This window comes from Dipteris shenzhenensis, chromosome 7, assembly GCF_047967505.1.
Source record: "Dipteris shenzhenensis isolate YYH24624 ecotype China chromosome 7, Dip_SZ_1.0, whole genome shotgun sequence".
Taxonomy (NCBI): Eukaryota; Viridiplantae; Streptophyta; class Polypodiopsida; order Gleicheniales; family Dipteridaceae; genus Dipteris; species Dipteris shenzhenensis.
The window spans coordinates 1,592,501-1,609,830 of NC_141602.1; the positions used below are offsets into that span (position 1 = coordinate 1,592,501).

General features: G+C 44.5%; 1 protein-coding gene and 1 pseudogene across 2 annotated transcripts in view; one reads left to right on the plus strand and one right to left on the minus strand.

Moving 5' to 3' along the window:
• LOC147899799 (uncharacterized) overlaps positions 1 to 4,774 on the minus strand; it is a 25,416-nt pseudogene extending 20,642 nt beyond the window's left edge.
• LOC147899798 (phytyl ester synthase 1, chloroplastic-like) overlaps positions 1 to 17,330 on the plus strand; it is a 74,007-nt gene that overhangs the window by 29,799 nt on the left and 26,878 nt on the right. For both annotated transcript variants that reach the window (XM_087377485.1, XM_087377486.1), the window contains exons 4-5: positions 9,457 to 9,615; positions 9,800 to 9,904. In XM_087377485.1, the coding sequence (XP_087233611.1) occupies positions 9,457 to 9,615; positions 9,800 to 9,904 (264 nt within the window). The remainder of the gene's footprint in view (positions 1 to 9,456; positions 9,616 to 9,799; positions 9,905 to 17,330) is intronic.

Genomic DNA, 17,330 nt, shown 5'->3' on the forward strand with positions numbered 1-17,330 from the left:
AGAGAATACTGTGACAAAGAAGCTGATAGTTTGCCATACATCCAGAAAAACCTGTAGAATCTGTGTGCTGGAAATCTGAGAGATAAAAAATAGGAGATTCTATCTAGAAGGTCTCTGGAATATGAGCAAAACCACAATAAATGCGGAATACTCTCCGATGCAAGGTGACATCTTGGACAGAGAGATGAAGCTATTCGTCGTTTAGCCAATTTCACTCCCACTGGGAGAATACCAACAATACATCTCCATAAGAATAGTCTTTGCTTCAATGGCATTTTCAACTTCCATATCATTTGCAATCTTCCTTTCCACCAGGCTGATGATTTGTTCAGATGCCATAAAGAATTAGCATGATGGGCAATCCAAGGAGGAGGTAAAATTAATCTATAAGCCTGTATAGATGTCAATGACTGCAAAGGCTTAGAAGAAATGCTTGAACATGAAGACTGAAGGTGCCAATCTTGAAGCCTGTCACTGCGATTCAATGTCGGAATCGGAACCAGAGGAAGTAGGAGATCAGCAATAGCTTTCCAAATAGATCTATGATGCATTGCCAGGTTGTATTGTCTACATGCTGCTGGAAAAAGGAGAAGATTTCCTTGCATATCTACAACATCATCAATGAACCGAATACCCATTTTCATAAGATTGTAAGCTCTAATGGGTTGTTGAACAGCAAGGGGAGAGGAAAACACAGCACTCCAATGAATACTCTCCAATCTGAGTGATGAAGCTAGAGAAGCAGGATGAGGAGACCATTTGATGTGAGAGAGTACTTGCTTCCAATCCTGAATCAAGGAATTGGAAAATGGACAAGCAGGGATTTTACCTTGAAATTTTCCAAGTACTACTTCCGATGGATCTACTATCCAATGTCCATAAGCTTGTGTGCGCATCTGACCACACAAAATTGCTAGCATAATAGACCAAGGCTGCTCTTGTTGAAAGAATGTTTTGAGCATAGTGATCTTTCTTGCCAACACATGATATTTGATGTTTATTATATTCAAACCACCATGCATTCTGGGTGAGCAAAGCAAGTCCATTTTGAGCAACCGTAAAGCTTTTTTATGAAGCTTGGTTTTCCAAAAAATCTCCATGGCTTGAGACATAAAGGATGAGAGATCTCGAGATGACCAATGTAATAGAGGAAGGTAGAACTGGACATAAGCTAGAACAATAGACTGGACAATTCGAAGCCGTACATGCAGAGGCCATGTGGAAATCTTCCAATATTGTAATTTGTCCTGAATTTTGTTGAACACCCATAACATTTGTTGCTTATTACTGATTTTCCAGCCAATAGGATAACCCAAATGTCTGACTATATTTTCCGGTTGAATAATCTGGCCTGGCCACAGAATAGCATGCCAATCACAAAGCTTGAGAGGCATGAGTTTTGATTTCTGAAAATTAATTTTAAGACCAGCTGCCAACCCAAAATCTGAAAGGGTATCCATCAATAGTCGAATCTCCAATGGGCTGTTCTTTAGCATGAAAAATGAATCATCTGCATAGGCCTGCGCTATGAAGGGTCGTGAACCAGAAATCTGAAGCCCCTCTAGCTGTCCAGTATCAACCATGTGATCCATATAAAGAAGCAATGGATGTGAAGCGATGGCATAAAGCAAGGCACTGAGAGGACATCCTTGTCGAACCGAACGTTCGAGAGTCCAAGACTCAGACAAATGTTTCCCTATAAAGCATTGTGCAGTAGAATTTGAATAAAGCCAATATATGACATTAGATAGCTTTGGCCCAAAACCAAGTTTTTGCATGATTTGAGAGACATAATCCCACTGTACTGTATCAAACGCCTTTGCCACATCCACCTGCATGACCAACACATCTTGATCTGAATATTTAGCATATTCCATTGCAATAAGAGTGTTAGTGATATTGTCATGTATATGCCGTCTTGGAACAAAACCATATTGCCTGGGATGAAGTCCATCATGAAGGATATCCTTTATCCGATGTACCAACATTTTGGCAATCAGTTTGTATATCACCGGCATCAAAGTAATTGGTCTCCAGTCATCCATAGTCTCACAAAGAATCTTTTTGGGCACAAGCCTCACCAGACCATGCTTCCAAGCTGAGGGAAGATGTTGGTGCTGCCATGCTGCATTAATAAACTGCAGAACTGGACCCTTCATTTCTTGCCAAAAGGCTTCAAAAAATTCAACCGTCAGACCATCCCAGCCAGGGGATTTATGTTTACCCAAATGCTTAAGGGCTTCCTCCAGTTCATCATCTGAAAAAGACATTTCCAGCATTAAGGCTTTTTGCGAGGAGACAATGGGAGAAACAAGCTCAGTAAATCTGTTACGAGCCAATGCAACCTGAGGTGCAGAAGAAGAAGGCTGAGAATACAGGAGCTGAAAGTGATCCAGACATTGTTTTTCAAGCTGAGAGAGAGATTGGGTCCAGAGACCATCTGATTTCCTTACCCTCATGATAGATTGGCTTTGCCTATGTGCATGTAAGTTCCGGAAAAAAGATTTAGAGGAACAGCCCTTATCTAGCATGGGTTTAACTCTGGCCCTAATCTGCCATTTAGACAGCTTGCGTTTGTCATTGGCATCAATTATAGAGGAGGCACAAGATAATAAATGCTGTTCAGAATCAGATAGAGATCTTTGATGACTAATCTGTACAAGATACTGCTTGTATGATTTTGCCCACTGGATATGCTGTCTAGTTTCTGCCAAGTACCATCTTCCATATTCCTTGATGACATTTTGAATACGATTTATGAAAGAGATCCAAGCAAATTCCAGATCCTCCTGAGCATGGGATAGCAATGGCCTGCAAGCCAGTCTGATCATATGCTGAAATTTTTCATGAGAAAGATAGAATTGATTAACCTGTAAATTTCTGACTGAGGAGAGCTGCAAATCATCCAGAGGCATACCAAAAGAAAGGGTGAGCCAAAGTGGAGTGTGATCAGATAGTTGTTGTGAATAATCAGTCCACATCTGACATGTATATTCATCATATTGCTGAGCATGAATGAGATAAAATCTATCAAGCCTGGCCCAATAATCTGTGAAAGCATTATGATGATATGTAAATCCCATCACTGAAGGATGAGTTGCTGTCCATAAATCTGCAAATCGAAGTGATGATGTCATGTGTTCCCATTGCTGGATTTCAGAGGGCAGCATATGTGAATTATGCGTGGTATTGTCCTTCCAGTGAGGAGAATTGTTGAAATCCCCACAAAGTAGAGCATTAGAGGACCAAGGATATTGCTTTATGGAATTCCACATTTGAGCTCTGGAAGCTGAATTTTGAGAGGCATACAAAGATCCTATTTCAAAAATCTCTCCATTGATCATACATTGAATAATCATCCATCTTCCACCTAGATCATTATGTGCTATCAAGGGTTGCAGATCATGTCTGGCTAAAATGCACAGCCCAGAGAATTGTTTCGATCCTGAATAGAATATATCATATCCTGAAAAAAACCCATGCTGTCCAGCAAAAAAATGCTGATTATGCTCTTGGAGACATACAACATCCGGATGAGTTGTATTTATATAATGCCAGAGAAGCCTCCATTTATTCTGGTTGCAGAGGCCCTGTATATTATAGGAAAAGCATTTAAGAGAAACACTCATGAAAATATATACAAGATAATGTTCGGTCTTCCAAAAGAGCGGGAGGCCTCAAGCCTCTGCCATTGCCACAGGGTCTTGCTGACCCTCAGCTTCCAATTCCCTGATAATATCCTCTTCTTCACAAAGGGGAAGACCCTTCTTGACTGCATTGACCCAAGCCTTTGTGATGGGGCTGCTTAAAGAGGTAGAAGATTGACCTGGAGAAGGAGCAGAGGCATCCCAATTACGAGATTGGAGAGGTCTTTGTTTGAGAGGCACCGTCTTCTTTGCAGTCTGCCAACCCTCATGAGAAGGTGAAATATTTTCTCCTAACTTGCTTTTACCTTTATCCTTATTTTGAGCTGAATTGGCCTGACTCCCTGTATGAACTGAAGGCTTTGGTCCTTTAGCTTCAATCTTTTCCACATATGTCTTCTGACCTCCTTTATTAGATGGCAAAGGAATAGCAGCTGGAGGAGGTGGATGAAGGATAGAAGGACATTCCGAAGCAAGATGCCCAAATTTGTGACAAGAAAAACAAGCTCCAGCAAAAATGCCCCATTTTAAGGTGAAATATTTCTTGCCCAAATTAACACCCTCAATCTCAACTGCAATAGAAGAAGGGGTCGGTCTATCAGTATCCCATAATATGCAAAAACGATTTTTATTACCTGTTGGACGAGGGGGACAGATCACTTGCCCCAATGTCATAGCTAACCCTGGAAGCTCTGTTCTCATATAATCTGGAAAATCAACCACTTCAACCCATACAGGGCAGTGATGCTTGATGAGGTTCTGATAGTCCTTATTAGGGGACCAGGGCATGATATGCACCATCTGGCGACCAAAAAATAACGGAGACATTTCCAGCATCTTTTGTTTTGTCAAAGCATCCAAAAGATGAACTTCATAAAATCCTCGGGAGGCAAAATAGACTCCTTCTACAAAGCATCCACCTAGGAGAGAATTCACCCATTGTCCCACATCATTAGCAGAGGGAATTTTGCCTGGGAAAAAGATGATAACTGCAGTTTGAGAGAGCTTCTTCAAAGGTTGCACAAGAGATGGCAGCTTCATTTTGTAAGTGAGTTCCGGAGCAGGTTGAATCCATTCCCTTCTGCTTTGTTGAAAATCATCATTCAGCATATCAAACACATAAGAAGCATCTTCAGAAGAAGGAGCTATGGGAGAAGAGGCTTCCCTTGATTGTCTTTTGGGTTCAGGAGAGAGGGCTCTCTTGACATAGTACTTATTCGCTTCTGCCATGGAGGCTAAGGGATTTAACAGATATCAAACAAGGAGATTCGGATAGGAACGAAGAAAGGCTCGCAGGCTGTACGGACGCTAAGATGAAGCACTGTACGGTCAGATTGGGGAAATACAGGAAAGGACTGGGAAAATGTACGGAATCACCGACGGGCTGTACGGGACAAAGGATAGTCTGTACAGAAGAGTTGAAGGGCTGTACGGAATAAATAAAGGGGGGAAAACACGAACGGAATGTAAGGGCTTTGGGAAGGAAGACTGCAGGTAAGAAATGACGAGCAGGGTCAAACGGAGCAGCGATGGAAAGGTAAGCAACAAACAGCGAAGGATGGTACTGACGAAGCGACGGGCGCCAAAGACGACGATGAACGACGCTCACCGTACGTCCGTCGCACACCCTCTCTCACACACACGCTCACCGTACGTGCACAACGGCCGTCGCACCACACCCACGCTCCTCTCGCACCACACTACGCACACACACAAACACACACGATAGATATATATATATATACACACACACACACATATACATACATACATATATATATATATATACATACATATACATACATACATATATATATATATACATATACATACATACATATATATATATATATACATATGCATATATATGTATATACATATACATATACATATATATGTATATACATATACATATGTATCTATATACATATACATATATATGTTTATACATATACATATGTATCTATATACATATACATATATATATGTATATATGTATATATATATACATGTATATATGTATATATATATATACATATATACATGTATATATGTATATATATATATACATATATACATGTATATATGTATATATGTATATATATGTATATGTATATATATGTATATACATATATACATGTATATATGTATATACATATAGACATGTATATATGTATACATACATATACATATATACATATATACATATATATATGTATATATATATATATATATATATATACATATACATACATACATATATATATATATATACATATATACATATATATATATATATGTATGTATACGTATGTGTATATGTTAGTGAAGAAAAACTATTTCCAGGCATGACTGAGGAAGATTTCCTGTTGAGGCTCTCTGCTTTTTTGAGACCCTCATGTAAATTTTGCTGATAATATAATCATGGATTTACCAAAAAAAAAAGTATATGTTAGTGATTTTTATCACTCAGTTGCTCGCACCAAGAGATGTGAGATTCTTAGGCAAGAGGTTGGTATTCGTCGGCAAGTGGCAGCCCTTTAGAGGGAAGAGCAAAAACGGCCTACAGATGCTTGGGTTCAGGAGTGCCTTGCTGCAACAAGGGCTCATCATCATATATTGTTAAATCAAAGAGCAGAGTATGCCTTTCATGCCAGAGAGTCATTCTAAACTCAGATAGGAGGGAGAGTCAATAAACATTTTTTCTCTACTCTTGGCCCCAAACATAGTAGAGAAAGTGTTTCTCAGCTTATTGACTTAGACGGCATTCTATAGACAAACCCTGATGTTGTCATGCATATTGCTACATATTTTTATACCTCTCTTCTTACATCAGATACAGACACGTAGGCCAGAGATGATGCTAGAGATGCTATTTGACAATATATACCTATGTTGGTGAAACTTGATATGAGAGTCTCACTTGATGCACATTACACCAACATAGAATTCAGGACTGCTCTTACTGCCCTCCACAAGGGCAAATGTCCAAGTTTAGATGGACTTACTCCCTCTTTTTTCATTGCTTTTTGGGATCAGATTGGGAATCACATTACCTCAGCCCTGCAAGGCATTTGGACTTTGGTGAGATTCCTAACTCACTTACAAAGTGTCTCATTCATCTTATTCCAATTCTCTTGAATTGATAGGCAGCCCATTATGTGGAATGAAAGCATACTTGATGAGCATGGCAGACCACTAGGCACTTCGTACAATATGCAGTGGTCCAGATGGGAGAGAGGCCCTGCATCCATGATGGCAGCTTGAAAAGCTTTCAGAAAGCTTCGAGAGGATTGGAGAGCTTTATCAGTTGGTCATCTAGAGGGAGCGCAGGGAGGATTCAGCAGATTGATTGCAGCCATTCTTGTGGAGTGGATGGATACATATTATATGCCTCTTACAGATTCCACTTGGTTGGGTTCTTTCATTGGGACTTGTATTCCTATTCAAGTTATTGCTTTGGAGGATGCACTGGTTTTTTATGTTTAGTCTGGAGGGAGGCTACATATGTCTTCTGATGATATCCTTCAAGGGGCTCCCTTCTAGCTAGTCATGATTGCAGGCTATATGGAGCACGGTATAGGTTTGCAATGGTACCTAGATCCCAACCCTATTCTTATGGCTCTAATTTCTTGGAGACTTTGGCTCTATGGAGGTGTCCCTATGAGATGCTTCTGTAGACACTTCATGGGAGATTCTGGCTAGTATTGCAGCATGCCATATTTGGAGAGCAAGATGTACAAAGGCATTGGATGGATCCCAGGTTCACACCTTTCAGACATTGGCAAGTATTTGGACTGATACTATACGTACCTTGATGGCCATCTGGTTGAGCATGCAGGGGTCATCAAAAGAAACCTCTGCTAGGAGGAACACTTTTTTTAGAGTATGGAGGGGATGTCCTTTCTTCTGTTTTAGGGTTGACGTGGCATTTTCAGCCTCAACCCTGGTTATTTGCTAGCTCTTTTTTAGCTTTGATTTCTCTCATGTATTTATTGGCATGATGTACTCCCGCATTGAGCTTGCTCTGCGGTTTTCTTTCATACTTAATAGAAGTACTTTTTGGCACACAGAAAAAGAACGAGCAAATAGAGTTCCTTGGGGTTCTAGTACATGTTTGGGAAAGGGGAATGCGTTCTAGATATTGATTCAACTAGGAAACAACATTTCTTGGTAACTATGCTCTAGGCACTGAGCTGCGACCGTGAGAGGCAAGCTGTAGCATAGCTAGCACTTTTGCATTTCAGTGCTTCGATTGCTGAATTCGTATTTTCTCGAAGCTTCTAAGGTGGTTCTTTTTCTAGGGGGGAAACGTATCCAAAGTACGTACGGATGTGCACATGAAGAAGAATAATCAGAGAAACCCTTAGCTTCAACCGGGGTTGGTTGGAGGTGGCATGGCCAAATGTCCTTCAGCTTGCGTGGGCAAAAGAACATAGCAGGATTTCTCAAATATCAAGTGACAAAATCGGCACGTAGTAGCACAGCTAATGCCTAAGAATCAACAATCAAGAAATCTAGCAGTCAATGCACCATAATAGTGTTACGTCAGCCAGGCTAGTTGGAAAGTGTTGTGAAAAAGCAAGTGATTAATCAGCTAAAACAAGGAGGTAAGATAAACTAGCACACCTTGGTTATCTGAAATCTCGACAGAATTGAGCTGGCCAAGTAATGACAGGATCTGTCCTGTCAGCCCAACGGCCAAAATACAAAGCAGTGGTTCATTTATGTATATAGAGATGGTTCTTTTATGTTGAATGTTTCCATGGACAATTACAATGTGCCTTGTAACTCCTGCAGGTACCTTAACAGGAGTCATAATTCTTGGTAAAAGTTGGATGCAAGACACTTACAAAGGGTTGTTTGGTGATGAATCAACCCATGAAGATGTGTTGATCACTACCAACTGGCCCAACATTCAAGCATCAACATCAATGTCTGCTTCCATCTCTTAACCTCCACAAGAGCCTCACCAGCAAAGACAACAAAGAAGAAGAGCAACCAAACAAGTGTGGGTCCAAACTCCCATAAGGGGCTTGATGTGGTCTCATGAGTATTCCACTAAAGAAATTTGCATCATTAACTGGTTTTGGCTAATCTAGTTAGGTCTTTTGGAATATGAGACAATTATGCCAAATTGGTGTTGTGTTTCTAACACTTGTGCTCCTCACATCACATGGTGGTGGTAGGATTAATTAAAGTCACTAGATGGTGACAAGTTTAAAATTGATAGTTAGGGAATATTACAGCTAACTCCAAATTGTCTAGGCTTTGTGTTGTTGATAACTTTTTCCAGATTAAGTTGAGCATTTATGGGTCGATAGGTTTATTTTTGCTGCTTTAGGGGAGTAATTCTAATCTTTCCCTCCCTATTAGCCAGAGCTGATTGTTGTCTAGTTAAAATCAACTTAAAATGGAAATTGTGGCAAAGACAAGGCACAAAGCACCCATAAATTAATACTAGACCATGCAAAAATAAATTACTATCAGATCTAGGTTTTAAAAATATGGAATTATATTGTTAAATAAATCACAATGAAATTGACAAAAAGGAGAAAGTAAACAATGTGTGTGTGGCCGGCAGGGGGGGGAGGACACACACATACACAATTTTATTTACTCTCTTTCTGTCTTATTAGAAGTACTCTTAATGAGTATTCCTGTTAAGACAAAAGTTTGTTTCTGGATTTGGGAGGTGAGAGAGTTTTCCTCTGGTATGGCTTCAATATGGTGTTGTTCCAGTTTCTCAATGGAATGACTGAGCTTAAATATTGTACAGGAATAATGAATATTTCTGAATTTGTAATCGTAGGACTCGTGGAATTCGTAGAGCAGACTTTACAGCAAGAGTATCAATTCAATAAATCAAGACCATTATACATCATTGGGGATTCTTTAGGAGGGGCGCTTGCCTTGGCTGTTGCATCCCGAAACAACCATATGGACCTTATTTTGGTACTGTCAAATCCAGGTACGTTTCAAAAGAAACCTTGTAGACGGTAGCATCTGTTACGACTCTTGAAGTTAAATGGCATTTAAACCATTTCAGTATGTATGTCCATCAGTGTCAACCTTAAGCTGGCGGCACAAGTAAAATTTCTCTTAGTATTCTCTCTAGCGCAATATGGAAGATATAAACTCTTACATTGATGCAGCAACCAGTTTCAATAGATCACAGCTTCAACCTTTGTTTCCCATATTGCAATTCATACCCCTGGAGCTTTATGGCAGCGTACCTTATCTCCTCAGCTTCATCATGGGTACGTTTCACTTCGACAAACAATTCAGTTTTGATAGCATAGTGTTGGAGTTGGCCAGTTTTTTCCCAATCAATGAGATACACACATTTAAAAAAAAGAAAAAGAAAAAGTGATATATTCCATTCAAAACGAATCATACAACAGGTGGGAGAGAAAGTACTCTATCCCTAGCCTCAACAATGTGGCAAAAAAGCCATGGTGGTGGTCTAAAATGCCACGACATCCCAAAAGGGGTCAAATGAAAAAATAATCAGCAGTCCCATGTCCTCATGAAGGATAAAATTCTCCCACGAGCTGCCAAAGAGGTGCCTGTACACCGCTCCCACTAACTCCTGAGAGTGAAGATAATCTCCGCCCAAATGGAAGCGAGAGTGTCAGCCTCCGTGCATAAATGGCCCCCAAGGACAAAAGAAAATTGCGAACACCATATCTGCCATAGGGTAATGCTGGAAATCACCTCCCAGGCTGACCCTGCAGGTGAAGTAGGCATGGAATCCTGAGCTGGTACAGGTACCAAAAGTAAATCCTATGGCTCCATGATGCTGACATCTGTGGGACCCCGTCTCTGGCGACGCTGCATGAAAAAACCGTGGTCTCTTGGCTCTGACTCATAGAGGGCAAAGGCTCCAGATCCTCTCCCCCAAAGGGCAGCGCCCCATGTCATCAGAAAGGACTCGGATGTAACATATGAGAACAGCCTGAAGATACCTGTCTATACCACTCTAGAGCTGGGGCAGCTCCATAAACAATGCTTACTAGATTCCTCTGCAAGCTAACAACGCATACACAAGGAGGGTCTACCCATCTGCTGAAGCCAAGTACCCACAGGTATACCCCTATGTATAGTGAGCCAAAGAAAGTAGGAGACTTTCCTGGCTCTACTGATGCCCCAAAAGTGAGTCCAATAGCTGAGCAAGAGCTCTGCAGTAAGTCCCTGTGCGTGCCAATGCTGTGAGGCAGATGGTAGGTGATGAGAGTCTCTCTGCTGAAGCCTGTAACCTGCCCTCGTCGAGTACTGGAAAAAAGAAAGAGGACGAACGCCTGCCACCGGAGCAGGCCACGCCCACTCACCTGGGTCCCAGTCGAGCTCCGCAAGAGGTCGACCCTGAAAGATCCAAAGTCTCCATCTAGGATCCTCTGCAATGGTCAACCTGGAAGGATCTATGGCCCATTCCTTACCCAGGCAACCAATGACCCTGACTCTCTGCCAAAGGAGCTCCTGTCGATCCAGGGGCTAAGTGGGATATAATCTGTGAGAGGAGTCCATCTCAAAATAAGTAAACGGTGCCGGTCCTAAACGAACTCCAATGCATAGCCCAGCCTCACTAAAACAACCTGACCAAGTAGAGATGGGATGAACATAGGCTGGATCTGTAAGCATATCCCTCCACTCCTGAGGAATAGCTCTCATGATCAGTAATCTGGTGGCAGCAATCTATCCAAGTGGCCCGTGTTTATCTCTGATCTCCTCCTCTGACATCTCCACACCTCCCCTGAACCAATCTCCGACTGTCACAACCCCCTGAGCAAGCCATCTGGCCAAGGGAGTCCTAAGTTCTGTACCAGGGGAAGATCCCTGATACTGAACTAGGGGGTTATGATATAGTGGCTGTCGGGCAATTTTCTCTCTGGAGGAGGGAACTGCTCTGATGAGGTGTTGTCAAAAATGATCCCAAATCTGAATAAGCCTTTTCACAAGTGGTGAGGAAGGCTGAGAATGCTGGTCCGTCAGGAAGATCCAACTGACTCTACCTGCCCCCACTAGCCTGTGGCTCTGGGGGTGCACTGTTGAATCCCATGCAGTAGGAACTGCTTCCACGACTGATCTCCTGGAGTCAAACCTCTAACAAGAAGTTGGACTAAAAGGGCCCTGCTGTGCATCTCAGAATCAAGAACCCCAAGTCCTCCCTGTGAGGAGGGTAAAGTGATAGTATCCCATGAAACCCTGGCCCTAGTGTCCTCAGAACCGTCGTCACCACTCCACAGGAAGTTCCGGAGCAATCTCCTCACTTGACGGATCGAGTCAGCATGAAAGCACCAACATGACGCAACGTACCACATAGTCGCTAGTAGAACCTAGTTGAGTACCAGCGCTCTTCCGGCCAAAGAAAGTCTAGCCATGGTCCAGTAGGCTAGCTTTCTCCGGATGCTCTCAAGAACTGGGGCAAACTGTTGCATCGGGGACACCTCAATGCCAACCTGGAAGCCTAGATATCTCGTGGAGGTGCCTCTGGGAATCCATACAAAGCTTCTGTCTCCTCCCCATGCTGGGGTATCGTGCTGAGCTCCTGTCCAGATGCCTTTTGATTTGTTCCAATTGACAAGTCCCCCTGAGGCTAGGCAGAACTTGTCAATTGAATCCGCAGCAGTAGCGAGACTATATGCATCTCCTCTGACTGTCAGTGCCGTGTCGTCAGCAAACTCAGTGTCCAGAAGCTCCTGCTCCTGTCGGATAGGCAGATGGAGGCCCAAAGTGCCATGACTGGTAGCCTGCATAAAGTATCCCATAGCCTCCGCTACGAAAAGGAAAAGGTAAGGTGCAAGCAGGCATCCCTGTCGTACCGATCTGGATAGCTGAAAAGCCGGTCCTCTGCCTCCACAGACCACCATCCTGCTAGAAGAGTGGGAGTAAATCCATCTATCACTGAAGCCTAGCCTCCTCATAGTGCCCTCCAAGAAACCCCAGCCCACCCTATCATAAGCCTTCTCAAAATCGAGAAGAAGAACTGCAATCTCCTGCTGACTCTCCTTCGCCCAGTGAGTGGCCTCCCAAAAAGTGAAGATGTTATCCAAGATACTCCGATCTTGGACAAATCCTGTCTGAGTAGCTCTGATGATATCTGGGAGCATAGGCTTTAGGCGAAGAGCCAAAGTCTTCGCTAGGATCTTGTAGGCTGTCCCTAGAAGTGTAATGGGTCTCCAATTACGTAGGACTGTCTTGTCTCCCCCTTTCGGGATGAGACAAATCATACCTGTGCATAATGACTCGCCCAAAGATCCTGTATCGAGAGCCTCTGAAAAGGCAGAGAGTAGATGAGGCCCAATCGTTTCCCAAGGAGCTCTAAAAAGAAGTGGCGACAAACCGTCCTCCCCCGGGCATCTGTCTCTAGGCAGCTCATGTAACGCGTTCGTGATCTCCAGGAGTGATAGTGGGCTATCCAAAACAAGACTCATCCTGTCTGAGACTATCAGGGGGACATGGCTCCAAATCTCCTTTCTGGCTCTGATCATCTCCTCGGTGACTGGATCGGTGGTGTAAAGAGTGGAATAGAAATCAGAAGTGATCTCAATAAGACGGTGAGGGTCCGTTTGAAGAGACCCGGCCTCATCCATAAGTCTACGAAGACTGTCTGAAGAGTATCTCTGACCCACTGCCCTGAAGAACTCTCTAGAGCATCTATCCCCCACTACAGCAATACATGGCATGATGCCAGAGGAGAGGTATACTGGTAGGAAACTAGATATTTCTCATTTGAAAGTTTTTGGTTGCATTGCCTATGTTCATGTGCTAGATGAGTTGAGATCCAAGTTGGATCCAAAAACTTAGAAGTGCATCTTTATTCGTTATTCTCTGCAGCAGAAAGGGTATAGACCTGAACTGGGCCCTCCTGCCCTGAATCTCCTCTAGTCTCTCCTGAGCCTCCGAAAGCTGCCCTCTGATGAAAAGAGACTGAGGAAAACTCTGAATCAAACTCTGAAGTCTAGATACCTCCGCTCTTGCATTCCGATCTCTGATTCTGAGCTTTTCCTTCTCCTCTTTTGCCCTCAACTGGCAGGCCATGCTGACTCTAGCCAAAGCCCCCTCTACCCACATCAACCAGCCCTGATCCACAGGAGTGTCCACTGACAACCAAGTCTCTCTCAACCGTTCCACGAACTCTGTGTCCTGAAAAACAAAGTCCGGAACTCTCACAAAGCCTTTGCTCTCCAATCGAGAGGTAGGAAGAATCTGTAATAGGATTGGAGCATGGTTAGATAAAACATAACCCGGTCGGATCCCAATCTGTCCTCCTCTGGCCTGACCCCATTGGCCAATATAAAACCTGTCAAGTCTAACCAAAGAAAGAGAGCCATGGAAAACCCCCGACCAAGAGAACTGAAGACTGTCTAACGAAAGTCGTCCAATCGAGCTGCATCATGAAGTCCAGCATGTAGAACAAAACTATCCCACTCCACTCTCTTCCTATCAGAAAGGCCACCCTCTGTCTGACCCGACTTGTCTTCAGCGAATTCAACCATGTTGAAATCACCTCCAACAATCCAGGTGTCTGCCTAAGGAAGGGACTCTTTGAGCTGTCTCCAAAAAGCATGTCTGTGGGTTGGATCCGTGGGAGCATACACATTGAGAACACCAACTGCTATGCTCTCAATATGAAGAATAACATAGCATGCTCTGCTCTCCACTAGTGTACCCTCTTGGGTGATCTCTGAGGCCCACCTAGCTGAAACTGAAATGCAAACTCCTCCCCTCGTGCCATCCGCTGGGCTCCAATAAGTCCGGCTCTGTCCTTTGAGTAAGGATCTGCATCTGTCAATCTTGTCCTGGGAGAGCTTATGCTCCTGGATAAGCACAATGTCTGGAGGGGACCTTGAGGAAATAAACCGAAGGGAGTCCCTAAGCAACTGCAATCTAGGAACTCCCAATCTATGACCATCTGCATCTAAGGTAAATCTGCGGTCATTCAGTCCTCTCACATTCCAAGAAATGATGGACAACCTAGACATCGGATGGAAGTGAGGGTGTGCCAGTGGCAACGGCACAAAACTCTCTCTCTGATGGCGCAATCCAAAGTCGGTCTCTGATCAAACTCCAAATCTGCCCCAACTCATGTAAAATGGCTTATCCAAGGGAATAGTACTCTGGCGCGAACTGAGGAGCTGAAAGTCAAACCAACCAGCACTCCTGGGCAAATCAAAGTCTCCCTAAATCTCAAAGAACAGAAACAAAAAGGCCCTGTCACCGAAGCCAGGTCGAAGAGTCCTAGGGCAAGAATGAATCTGCTAGCCGACAATACGGTGAACCGATGAAAACTAAGTCATGCTCATAAGCTGTCTAACAATCTCGCTGTCAAGTAACTCAGCTGACCAGCTTTCGCTCCCCCGAGATCGAAAGCTACCTGCGGAGAAACGAAGAACGTGTCCCTCTCTGGAGAGAGTAGCTGATCCCAAGTACTCCTCTACCTCCTCTGACCATCAGCAAAACACCGGTAGAAGTTCCAATCGAGTGAGGGAGTCTGTGATAACCCCTCTAGCCAAAAAGGGCCAAAACTCAACGGGCAGATCTCTGTCGACCATCCCTGGGTCAGGTCTAGGAGTCAGAAGAGCTGAAAAGGACTGAGCCATCCTAACTCTGCTCCTGGAATAGGTGAGAGGGAGAGGAAGAATCTGCGACGAGGTGCCTGTGTCCGCATGGGTGACTGATACTCTTGCTCGATCTCATCTGCTAGGATCTCCCAATCCTCATGCCTGTCTGGGTACTGAGCAAAATCTGTGACTGCACTCGCAAAAGATTTGGATAAACTAGGAGTGAAAAGCTGTGAGGACGAGGCTGTACTGGGAGGGGTGTCTAAAAGGACGCTCCGCATAGCAACAAAGGAAGGTACTGTGCAACGGGGTTGTGAAAGGGGTCTCGAGGGAACCTCGTACAGGCGCATGAGATCCTGGGATGGGCTCTGACTCTGACATGTGTCGTAAAATACCACTCTCTCAACGGGCTGCTGGGGAGAGGCATCCATCACTGTAACTGCAGCCTGAGTAGTCTCCTGCTGAATAATTGTCTCCGTAACCAATATCTGAACCTCCGGGGTAGTAGTGTCTAGTGTCATCAAATCCTGAGCTACTGTCTCTTGCACAGTGAGAAGACCTGCCTGTGGATGGACCTCCGCATCTCCCCTTTCCGGGGTCTCCTGCACATGTGTCTCGACTCCCTGAGCTACCGTCTCCTACACAGTGTCAAGACCTGCCTGCGGATGGTCCTCTACATCTCCCCTTTCCGGGGTCTCCTGCACATGTGACTCGACTTTCTAAGCTACCATCTCCTGCACAGTGTCAAGACCTGCCTGCGGATGGTCCTCTGCATCTCCCCTTTCCGGGGTCTCCTTCACATAAGTCTCAACTCTCTGCCATCTGTGAGCTCGTACCTGGGGCTGCTCGTACTGCTGGCTCTCCCTCTGTCTCCGTCTCCTCCGAGCTCTCTGTGAAAGTTGCTCCATTGGAGGCACCTCCAAGTCCTTTGATTCCACTGGAGGCTCCCCCAGAGGAGTCTCCTCTCGTTCTGCTGAATGAGTCGAAGCGGGCTCAGAGACCCTTGGAGGCTGAACTGTAGGCTCTGGGTCACTTGTAGGATGAGAAGGATCCGGAGTCTCTGATCAAGGTCGACGACTGGGGCAATCCCTAATAAAGTGACCTCTCTTCCGACAGAAAAGACACTGATCAGGAAGCCCCTCGTACAAAACCCTCTGCTGCATCTGGACCCCATCTCGGGTGGAGTACAAAATCAAAGTAGGCAAAGGTCAAGGAGGGGGGAACTCTAAAGTGAGTCTGACCCTCGTAACACCTGTACCAGCAAGTGACTGAGCATAGGAAAGTCTAGCACCTGATGGGATGACTGTACCTGCCACGCTAGCCATACACTCCACAGCTCTGCGACAAGAGCTCACCTCATGAGGAAGTCTAGGGAAAAGCATCCAAAAAGAGACCTGACGCGGTCCCGGGGACGTAGTACTGAAGTGCTTCTGCCAAGGCCACAAATGGATGACTCTGCTCTGAAATTGAATCGGTGAGCTCATAAGTACTCTTTGAGCTTGCTCTACAGACTGAAGGCCAAAAGAAAAGTACCCTCTGCCAAGCAATCGAAAAACCGTAAGTGAGACACCCAATGAGGCCATGTTGGTGTACACCCAATCACGTAACTGTTGGCCTCTACCGGGTAGAAAGCCAATGATGTGCGTCAAACGAAAACCCTCCTCTGCTACCTCAATCATCTGCACAATGTCAGGAGGAAAAGAAATTGTGACTTCGATCTCCTCAGGTTCGGCGACGGGAGTGGCATTAGTGTCCTCCATTGTCTCAGCTTGTGTTGTCCTGAGGGGAGGAGCTACCTCTGCTGAAAATATTCACCAAGAACTCGCAACCAACCACTAGAATCCCCAAAAAACCCCTGGTTAAAGAATGCCCCAAACTTCAGCCTGTGTGGAATGAAAACAGGCCGCTCAATGCAGAAGCAGAAAGCTCCGCCAATGCCTGGAAGCAGCCCAGGAACTCAGCTCCCCGGAACACAAGCAGAACAGTCCCGGAGAGGGCCCTGAAGCAGCCCAGCCTGAAGCGCAAGGGAGGGGCAGACAACAGCTACTGGTGGCCTGAAGGGCAGCCTAGATGGCGGCCTGAAGGGGCGACCTGAAGGGGCAAGGGGAGCTCGACCAGCAGG